At 37.3% G+C, this 11199-nt stretch overlaps 1 protein-coding gene across 1 annotated transcript; it reads left to right on the top strand.

Moving 5' to 3' along the window:
• The first annotated feature begins 620 nt into the window (after positions 1-620).
• LOC127455342 (GPN-loop GTPase 1-like) lies at positions 621-10722 on the top strand. The gene is made up of 14 exons (XM_051723147.1): positions 621-811; positions 1060-1153; positions 1322-1361; positions 1493-1559; positions 1642-1679; positions 1783-1861; positions 1957-2051; positions 2204-2249; positions 2362-2508; positions 3877-3959; positions 4641-4680; positions 4874-4964; positions 8491-8595; positions 10105-10722. Exons 1-14 carry the CDS (start codon positions 629-631, stop codon positions 10194-10196), a joined length of 1200 nt encoding a protein of 399 aa, XP_051579107.1. The 5' UTR covers positions 621-628; the 3' UTR covers positions 10197-10722.
• The last annotated feature ends 477 nt before the right edge of the window (positions 10723-11199 follow it).

Below are 11199 nucleotides of genomic sequence, written 5' to 3'. Positions count from 1 at the left end.
GTTCATTTTGGGGTGAACTATCCCTTTAACAAATGGGTGAACACCCATTTGCCGCCATCTACTTTCGAATCAGTGAACAAATCTGAAAGAAGACTCGAGTAACTGGGATGAATCTAATTTTCGCGCCCACCTTGACAGGTACTTGAAAATCCCTGTTCAAGTAACAGAGAGGGGAAAAAACAATTATAAATAGCACTCTTATATTTAACTGATTTGTTCTAACTTTCTGACCGGCAATGTCTTTTAATTTACTTAATTATGTTTTATTAAATGTATAAATATAAATAAAGTTTAATTGAAAACAAATTTCAGAATCTCTCAGTAGTTATTTCGTATGTCCCCTGTTAATGCTTTAATGGCAGCATGAACTCGACCTGGAATGTACAAATTTGACCTTTTGTCCAAAGGAGTTGGTTAATATCACACATTTTTAATTTGATTTGATTTTAAAATGTATATCTTAAAAAACAAAACAAACAAAAAAAACAACATTATTTTATTAATACGTATAGCTTATATTACATTTACTGTCCTCTTCCGCCATCCAGTGGCAAAGTGCTCGCACGATGAATGTTTTTCGACATTTTACGACTGTAGTCATTTCTTTACTGCAAGTCGTGAAAGCAGCATGGCGACAGCAGCAAAAGGCAGCAGCGATGGAGCTTCATATGAAAGTGAACAAATCAAAGATGAAGGATGTGAGGAACCGACACCGAGCCAGAGTTCGGCTCAAGAACAGAGTTCAGAACCGAAACCCGTGTGTCTTATAGTTCTAGGTATGGCAGGTTCAGGAAAAACAACTTTTGTGCAGGTAAGGCTCCCCTTCTTCCATACAGGTTGACTGTACATCAGTAATATCTTCCTTTATTTTTCTTATATTTATCATTTCTATTATTATACTTATAATGATTATTTAAGTGGCAGATGTGTTATTTACATGCTGTAAAAAAAATTATTATTATTATTATTTTTAAAAAAAGCCAAAATGACGTATGATCATAAGGAGATATGAAACACACGAACTCTCACAGTCATAATGATTTTATAATTATTCTGCAGAGGCTGACAGCGTACCTGCACACCAAGAAATCTCCTCCATATGTCATCAATCTAGATCCTGCAGTTCATGAGGTGCCTTTTCCAGCTAACATTGGTATGTCAGTGCATGTACATCGTCTACTTAAAGTATATGGATGCTTTACCCAGTGTTATGTACATAGTAAATACATTTGTGTTTGCATGATTGTTTAATTGCATATCTGATGTATTCTATAATCTATAGTCAGATCAAATCTGATTTCCATGTCTGTTTTTCTCATAGATATCAGAGACACTGTCAATTACAAGGAAGTCATGAAACAGTATCCTTTTAATATGAAAGTAATTGCTTAATGTTGTATACCAGAAATTGACTGTCAGTTTGATGATCTTACTAGTGCTTTGCACAAGACTCAAACATGCTAATCTTATTTAACCTTTGACTCTAATTCAGATATGGTTTAGGCCCGAATGGAGGAATTGTCACATCTCTGAATCTGTTTGCAACAAGATTTGATCAGGTAGGCCTGCATTTGTAGTATCCAATAGATGTCACTGTTTGGCACATGTACTTGCTCTAATGCACCTTTTCTCTTCTGTCAGGTCATGAAGTTTATTGAGAAGAAACAAAGTAGTCACCAGTACGTTTGTGTTCAGTATTAAAGATTTGCCAGTATCTTCTCTCAGAGTCTCTGACAGGTTGGAGTCAATACATCTCATGCATTAAACGTTATTTTTCTGCAGGTATGTTTTAATTGACACTCCCGGACAAATAGAAGTGTTCACATGGTCGGCATCTGGAACAATCATAACTGAAGCACTGGTATGTCACTCTTTTTAGACTCCCAGTTTAATTTGTATTATTAGGGATTATGGCACTATTTCATTGGAGAAAATGATTGTAAGGTTTCTTTCAAGGCCTCCTCTTTTCCTTGTGTGGTGATCTATGTGATTGACACATCTCGGAGTGTGAACCCAGTCACTTTTATGTCCAATATGCTCTACGCCTGCAGGTCAGTGTTATTATACCTCTAGTATGCAGTATGTTGAAATATTAAAATGCACAAAGATCATTTTTATTTTGATGTGTAAAAGTGAATAACAGCAGTAGAAAGTGATGTCATTATTTAATTTTTTTTTAAAGTGTTTATTTTTTTTTTTTCAGCATTCTATACAAGACCAAATTGCCTTTCATAGTTGTCATGAATAAGGTAAAGTTGTAAGAATAAGGTTTTACCTTGTAAAACAAAACTAATATTGTAAATTCTTAATTTCATGGTGATAAACTATTGTGAATGTGTGTTTTTCTTGTGTCTTCACCAGACGGACATCATTGATCACAGTTTTGCGGTGGAGTGGATGCAGGATTTTGAGGTTTTCCAAGACGCTTTGAACCAGGAGAGGTCTTACGTCAGTAACCTTACCCGTTCAATGAGTCTGGTTCTGGATGAGTTCTACACCAACCTGCGGGTGAGCCAAATCCTTTTGAAGAAGAAATTGTATTAATATATGCCTTTACAGGGCTCGACATTAAGCATTGTCACGTGCTTGTCCTCCGGACAAGTAAATTGGTCAGTCACTTGTCCAAGTAAAAAAAGTTACCTGTCCGGAGAGAAAAAAGGACATTTAAGTTACATGCTCAAGTAACATGTCGAAGTTAATGTTGTATATTTTTCTAAAATTATGACCGATGCCCAACCTAATAGTGTACCTATGCAATCAACTCAGTTCTCTGTGACAGAAATGTAAACTGCACTGGATAGAGGAGGAGGTTATTGTCATATAATTATTTTATGTTATGTATGGTAGTAAAATGAAGGAAAGCTTCCATCACCACCATTAACAGCAGGGGTGCTCACACTTCTATGGAATGAGATCTACATTTTCATCATGGTATTGCAGCAAGATCTACTATGTACAATCTACTATGTTTTTCTCCGCTGTTTACGTTCACTTTAGACATCACTGTCGGTGTTTACATACACCAGAACGGGCATTTTGGCGGAATTTTGAAATGTATTTGACCGTTCAGGTGCGCATTAGCACGAGCATTTTCAGAACACGCGCATGTTCAGCACAGACACTTATACACCGCCTGTCAAACAGGGTGCAGCTGTTACTAGATCACTAGCAAATTATAAAATTATGCACTCTGGATTATTTTCAACAGCAGAAAAAGAATATGAAATTTATAATAAGTGACAGGCCTAGGCTTTCACAAATATCACAAATAAGCCTGTTATTATTTTGTTTTTATTTTTTTGTTATTGACGTTTTAATCAGTCTGCTTGTCCGATCGGGCAAGTTAAATTCTCTTTCACTCGCCCCTTCAAAAATCCAATTGTCCCGGACAAGTGTTAATGTCGAGTCCTGCTTTACCATGCACTCTTACTGTAAAAAAAAAAAACAAACCAAATAAACACCGTAAACGTTAACAACACAGATAGTAAACATACTCTATAGAATATGTATTTACTGTCTGTGAATACTGCATATAGAGAGTATTATTTAAAAGCCTTTGGCTTCAAGAGCTGTGCACAGTTAATCATGACATTTTCAGCTGTGGTGCTCATGCGGGAGATGCAAGTTCAAATCCATCTCATGACGTTTCCTGATCCCATTCGGCCCCATGATTTTTGGTCCTCAGTCTGTTATAGCTTTTAATATAAAATGTCAAAAAGGCCAAAAATATATAAAAAGCATGAAATGAACATGTCTCTCTCAGTGTCTGAAATGTATTGTTGGGTTTTAAGGTCACAGTTGCAATTATTTTTGTGAAAGCTGTCATCCAGTTTCTGTCATGAGAGCATTATGCCTTTTTATAATTGTTTTCTGCAGGTTGTCGGCGTGTCTGCAGTTACAGGTTCTGGGCTTGATGAACTGTTTGTACAGGTAGCAGACGCTGCTAAAGAATATGAAACGCAAGTATTACAAAATTGTATAATCTGGAAATTCAAATTTGAGCTTTTTTCCATTTATTTACTATACTAGGTGAATTACACCTAGTTGTTAAATTTCTAAAAAAAAAAATACCAGTGCTTTCAAGACAGCAAAAGAATAATTTTAAAGGAATTTTTCACCTAAAAAAATAAAATAAAATCTGTCTTTATTTACTCTTTCACTTGTTGTTTCTTTCTTGCATGAAAAGATGTTAGACAGTCACCATTCATTTTCATTGCATTTTTTTCCATTCATTGAAAGTGAATGGTGACTGAGGCTAATTTTCTTTTTGTGTTCCTCAGAAGAAAGTTAAGTGGGTTTGGAACAACATGAGGGTGATTAAATGATGACAGAATTTTAATTTTGGATAAACTATCCCTGTTAAATGTTTAGGTTAGGCTTTAGTTCCGCATAAATAAATGGCTATAGACCAATCACAATTCAGTATGCAAATATATGCATGAAAGAAGACCAATCATAAGTCAGTATACAGATTACATATGACATTTATTACAGTTGAAATGTAAAATGTTTAAATAAAGTTTAATCTAGCCTTGTAAGCGTAGTAATGATAGATGTTTTATAATGACATTATGGATATGGTGATGAAAGATGATTGAATGCTTTTCTGCAAATAATTCATATGTTTTAATGTCTTGCAGTGAGTATCGTCCTGAGTATGAGCGCCTGCACAGAGAGCTGGTGAGTAATCGCTAGTGTGGGCTGATGTATGTGAATATAGTCATCGGTCAGCTAGCCATGTCTTGCAAAAACCCATCCATCAGTGATTTAACTACATTGTTGTTTGCATTTGAAAAGCTAATAAAACTCCCCTTTTCATTCCATGAAATAAGGTCATGTTTTAATGTTTTTAATACTTGTATCTCATATTCAGGCTGAAGCTCAGAGTCAAAAACAACAGGAACAGTTGGAACGCCTTCGGAAAGACATGGGAGCAGTTCCCATGGAAACCACAGCTCCTACTGGTACAGTCATTCAGAATGATCATGTATCTGTTCATTCAGAAAGATCTTTGGAACTCATTAATTTTGAATTCCTCCTAAACATTTTTAGATAATATTTAAAATATTTATTTAATGAAGTCTTTCTGAGGACAGGCATTTCATTAGTATGTGCCCTGCAAATGTTGCTTTACCCAAAAATTATCTTTTACATTTCCTGTATAGGGTGAATTCGGGTTAACTCAGCTATTTGACAGTCATCTCAATGTCAAAAGGTGGCCCAGTTTACCTGAATTCACATTTGTATAGCAAATTTAAAAGACATTTTCATAGACTACTTAACTGGATTCTTTTTGGTTAATCTATTGCACTTGTTTCTAAAAAGTATCAATCCAGCAACCTTGATTATCACAATATTGCAGACTTCATGCAATAAAAGTGTTTGTTTAAAGAGAGTCTTAAAGAAAGTCTTCTATGGCTTTTGTCTATGAGTGCATTTACATGCATGTTCTTACACCGATTATGCTTAATAAGCCGACAACTTGTGTGATCATGTAAACACATTAAACAGAGTTGCTTTATTGGTGGAAGGTCATAAACTGCATAAGAAAAAACCAATTGACGGGTAGATTTTTGCCCATTACCCCGATTTCACGTAGCATACTTACTGGCTTATCCAATGAACGTAACTGTTATGTGCATGCCTCTTCACATTGTAACGTCGAAAGCAGAAAATAATGTGATTATTTCAGATGTCATGTAAACGTGAATTTCTTGGTTTGTCTGATTTTTGGGAGTAATCAGCATATTGGCGTGCATGTAAACGGGTTCAGTGCTTTTAAGCTGCACTGTCTCATTTCTGCTGCACCAAACAAAGTATCAAAAATGAGATTTCAGACAGGTCCAAAACTCCCAATCAGTCGAAGTGGAAAACATAAAAGAATGTACAGTTGAAGTCAGAAGTTTACATACACCTTAGCCAAATACATTTGTTTCATGAGTTTTTCACATTTAATCGTAGAAAACATTCCAGGTCAGTTAGGATCACTACTTTATTTTAAGAATGTTAAATGTCAGAATAATAGTAGAGAGAATGAATTATTTCAGATTTTATTTCTTTCATCACATTCCCAGTGGGTCAGAAGTTTTCATACGCTTTGTTAATATTTGGTAGCATTGCCTTTAAATTGTTTAACTTGGGTCAAACATTTTGGGTAGCCTTCCACAAGCTTCTCACAATAAGTTGCTGGAATTTTGGCCCATTCCTCCAGACAGAACTGCTGTAACTGAGTCAGGTTTGTAGGCCTCCTTGCTTGCACACCCTTTACATTGGATTGAGGTCAGGGCTTTGTGATGGCCACTCCAATACCTTGACTTTGTTGTCCTTAAGCCATTTTGCCACAACTTTGGAGGTATGCTAGGGGTCATTTTCCATTTGGAAGACCCATTTGAGACCGAGCTTTAACTTTCTAGCTGATGTCTTGAGATGTTGCTTCAATATATCCACATAATTTTCCTTCCTCATGATGCCATCTATTTTGTGAAGTGCATCAGTCCCTCCTGCAGCAAAGCACCCCACAACATGATGCTGCCACCCCCATGCTTCACGGTTGGGATGGTGTTTTTCGGCTTGCAAGCCTCACCCTTTTTCCTCCAAATATGATGGTCATTATGGCCAAACAGTTAAATTTTTGTTTCGTCCGACCAGAGGACATTTCTCCAAAAAGTAAGATCTTTGTGCCCATGTGCATTTTTATGGTGGTTTTGGAGCAGTGGCTTCTTCCTTGCTGAGCAGCCTTTCAGTTTATGTCGATATAGGACTCGCTTTACTGTGGATATAGATACTTGTATACCTGTTTCCTCCAGCATCGTCACAAGGTCCTTTGCTGTTGTTCTGGGATTGATTTGCACTTTTCGCACCAAACTACGTTCTGTTGTTTGTACAGATGACGTGGTACCTTCAGGCATTTGGAAATTGCTCATAAAGATGAACCAGACTTGTGGAGGTCCACAATGTTATTTTTCTGTGGTCTTGGCTTATTTCTTTTGATTTTCCCATGATGTCAAGCAAAGAGGCACTGAGTTTGAAAGTAGGACTTAAAATACATCCACAGGTACACCTCCAATTCAGTACACCTCCTATCAGAAGCTAATTGTCTAAAGGCTTGACATAATTTTCTGGAATTTCCCAAGCTGCTTAAAGGCACAGTTAACTTAGTGTATGGAATCCCAGGAAATGAAGAAGCAGACACTGCTGCAAAAGAGGCACTATCAGCGAATTTCAAAAAGTGTCCAATACCTCCCACTGACCTAAAACCCATAATAAACTGTTATATTAACACAAATGGCAAACTGAGTGGGACCAATGCACCATGAACAAACTCCATGAAATCAGCCCTATTGTTGGCAAAATAAACGTTTTTCTGTTTTCAAATCGCTGGGACCAGATCGTCTACACCCACTGTCGAATAGGTCACTCCAGGATGACACAATTTTTTTTATTTATTTATTTATTTTTTCTCCCCAATTTGGAATGCCCAATTCCCAATGTGCTTTTTAAGTCCTCGTGGTCGCGTAGTGATTCGCCTCAATCCGGGTGGCGGAGGACGAATCTCACTTGCCTCCACGTCTGAGACCGTCAGCCCGCGCATCTTATCACGTGGCTTGTTAAACATGTTGTCACGGAGAGATGGCTTAACGCCATCCACCGTGGCAACCACGCTCAACTCACTACGCGCCCCACCGAGAACGAACCACATTATAGCGACCACGAGGAGGTAATCCCAAGTGACTCTACCCTGCCTAGCAACCGGGCCAATTTGGTTGCTTAAGAGACCTGGCTGGAGTCACTCAGCACGCCCTGGGATTCGAGCTAATGAACTCCAGGTGTGGTAGCCAGCGTATTTTACAACTGAGCTACCCAGGCAACCCCCCCCCCCCCCACGACTCACCAACATGTACCTTCTGCCACAATCCATTATCCTTGAAACATGTTTAATTAGACTGTACTGGTCTTAACCCCGAGAGAAACCTTTTTTATTCAGTCAACACTCTGGAAGAAATTTAACAAAGTCAAACCTAACCCGATTTTAGAGTTTTTAGGAAAAATTTATTTTAAAAACCTTATATAGAGTTCCTTACACATTTCTCGCCATGAAAAAAAGCTGGCATGGCGTTAAAAAACAAACAAACAAACTTAGTATATGTAAATTTCTGACCCACTGGAATTGTGATATAGTCAATTAAAAGTGAAACAATCTGTCTGTAAACAATTGTTGGAAAAATTACTTGTGTAATGCACGAAGTAGATGTCCTAAACGACTTGCCATAAACTTATAGTTTGCTAATATGAAATCTGTGGAGTGGTTAAAAGATTAGTTTTAATGACTTCAACCTAAGTGTATGTAAACTTCTGACTTCAACTGTAGGTGTCTGGATTTAGCCAGCCGTGGAGCAGGTTCCTTTATTAGAATCTTACTTTGTTTAAAAAAAAAACAAAAAAAAAACATGTTCTGTATACATTGGCATATCTGGTTGTTTTATTCATTAGAAAATCCAGATCTTAATGGGCCCAGTGATCTCATCTTCAACCGTGGCAACCCAGATGAAGCTGAGGAAGAAATAGACAGTGACACCGATGATATTGATCACACAGGTGAGTGTGATTCTTCAAATGGCACTTACAACCAGATTAACCATTCTTGGTGATTGGAGAAAAAAAGCAGCTTGTGCACAGCTTTAGTAAAGAGCCAATATAATATTTGCTTCTTTCAATGTTGTCTGTTGTTGGATATTGCTGTACTGATTGCTTCATACACTTTCTGTCAAAAAAAAAGTCGAGAAGGAGGAAGTAAATCAAAAGTAAATATTTAATTTGACTGCCTTTAGCTTTGATTACGCCACATGTTCGTCGTGGCATTGTTTCGACAACCTTATGCAATGTCACAAAACTTATATCCATCCAGAGTTGCATATATTTTTCCCCGAGATCTTGTATTGATGACGGGAGAGTCGAACCACTCCTTAAATTCTTCTCCAGCACATCCCAAAGACTTTCAATGGGGTTAAGGTTAGGACTCTGTGGTGGCCAAATCATGTATGAAAATTATTCCTCATGCTCCCTGAACCACTCTTTCACAATTTGAGCCCGATGAATCTTGGTATTGTCGTCCTGGATTATGCCCGTGCCATCAGGGAAGAAATAATACATTGATGGGATAATCTAGTCATTCAGTAAATTCAGGTAGTCAGCTGACTTCATTTTATTGCTGCATAACATTGCTGAGCCTAGACCTGACCAACTGAAGCAACCCCAGATCATAACACTGCCTCCAGAGGCTTGTACAGTGGGCACTATGTATGATGGGTGCATCGCTTCATGGGCTTCCCTTCTTACACTGACGTGCCCATCACTTTGGAATAATTTTAATTCTCCACAAACAATAGTCACTTTTCAGTTACACACAACAAAAGGTTGGCTTTTCAGCATATACAAATAAAGTGCTGCTTTTCAGCTTCTACAAAACACTCAGTAGCAGACAAGCAGTCTCTCGTATGCCCCTCTCTTTCTCTCTTTCGATGGACTGGGCTGTCTTTTATCTCCCCCGACTCTCACTGTGCATTACTGTGAAACAGTAATTAGTAACAATTAATCTAAGGTGGATGTCTTTACCGCTTTCTCTTTCCCCAGACAGGCGCTCGACCACGCCCTCACCTCCACACAAGCGTTTTATTGATCTCCAGTCACAATAATTCAAGATTTTTTTTACGACCACATTTCTTTCGCAAAGCTAACAGTTCACCACAATCCTTCTAGGTTTTAATAATGAGTTCGACAGTTCTTAATCCAATTCCAGTGATTTCAGCAATCTCCTTAGTTGTTTTTTTGGCTTGAATTTGTCCCTTCTGAAACACAGTAACATCTTTTCCACGACCACGGGATACATCTTCCGACATGGTTGTTTAAGAAATGAGAAGCTACACACTGCATCAGTTAGGGTTATAAGAATTGTTCCCAGCTGAAACATATTAATCACTGCAATAATAATCCAATCATAGGCTCTTAAGTATCTGCTTATTTAAATCCAAACAGTGACTTTATTTTTTGGCCAGGCAGTGTATGTCACATTTTCCATGGCTAATGTTCATGTATTTGATTCAACAGTTACAGAAGAGAGTAAAGAGGCCACTGCGTTCGGGAACTTCCTGCAAGAGAGGAAGGAAATAGTGCAAGTGCGCAACAAGAAGTCACAGTGATTGCAGGAATTGGTGTCTACAGAGATTCAACACACATTTGAATTTGACTTCTGACCTTTGACTTCTCTGCTGTCCTAACTTTGGAAGAATCCTAAATGGGTTGTGGCAGCTCATTTGGACAGTTTGGCATGAATCTGCTTGTATGCTAGAGTTGTAGCTACATGCATGTGTTGCTACCATACTAGGTCTGCACTGAGATTATTTTGGGAGTCCTTAGAATTGCATTTAAAAGTTTGTATTGGAATGTAGAGTAATCTGTGATATCATGCACAGATTAGTCCTCATTCAAATCAGGAAAAAAAAATTTTTTTCTTGCATATTGTATTTATCTGTGTTCTAAAACCTAAATGTATCTGTTAATGAAAACCCATAATATTTCCTTCAAAACTTGTAACACAAGCTAAATCATAGGCAGTTTCTTTCTTAAAAATGTACTCACTGTATCCATAAAGTTCAGAATATTATAATCTTATGTTTCTATTGTGGGAAATAAAATATTTTTATACATATACAAGATCTGCCTTATACTACCTTATATTATGTCCTTTAATAAACAAAAGTGTTCACTGGTTAATAATGAATAGAGCAAAGTGTGTGCTGGGTTAGAATGTGGGCAGTAGTGGTATTGCAGCCATATGGCAGAATGATACAGTGGGTGTAGAGACTGTGGGATTCAGATTCATCACCTTCAGCCGATCTGTTTCATGAATTAAGATTCTTTAAGACCTTCACATGTGTGAAATACAACTCAACAAGACCATCAGTTTACAATCTCTTTGAATGTGAATCCAGAAAAGTTAAAGTTTTGAAAAAAACGACTTTAGATTTACCCCTTTTATGCTTCTGCATGCAATCTGAAATTGAACTTGAGTTGAATTTGATTGATTGAAAAAGCATAAAATATATATATATATATATTAGAAGAATATCTCAGCTCTGTATGTCCATACAATGCAAGTCAACAGGGTCCAAAACTTTGAAGCTCAAAAAGCACATAAAGGCA

The sequence above is a fragment of the Myxocyprinus asiaticus genome, chromosome 17, assembly GCF_019703515.2.
Source record: "Myxocyprinus asiaticus isolate MX2 ecotype Aquarium Trade chromosome 17, UBuf_Myxa_2, whole genome shotgun sequence".
Lineage (NCBI taxonomy): Eukaryota > Metazoa > Chordata > Actinopteri > Cypriniformes > Catostomidae > Myxocyprinus > Myxocyprinus asiaticus.
Note: the sequence above shows the minus strand (reverse complement) of the source record. Positions and strands in the feature narration are given on the sequence as shown.

Bases quoted from the DNA above. Each gene is read 5' to 3' on its own strand.
- LOC127455342 (XM_051723147.1), top strand. From the start codon at position 629: ATGGCGACAGCAGCAAAAGGCAGCAGCGATGGAGCTTCATATGAAAGT. The intron at 2,052-2,203 runs GTCAGTGTTATT...TTTTTTTTTCAG, and splicing joins AATATGCTCTACGCCTGCAG to CATTCTATACAAGACCAAAT. The intron at 4,965-8,490 runs GTACAGTCATTC...TTTATTCATTAG, and splicing joins GGAAACCACAGCTCCTACTG to AAAATCCAGATCTTAATGGG.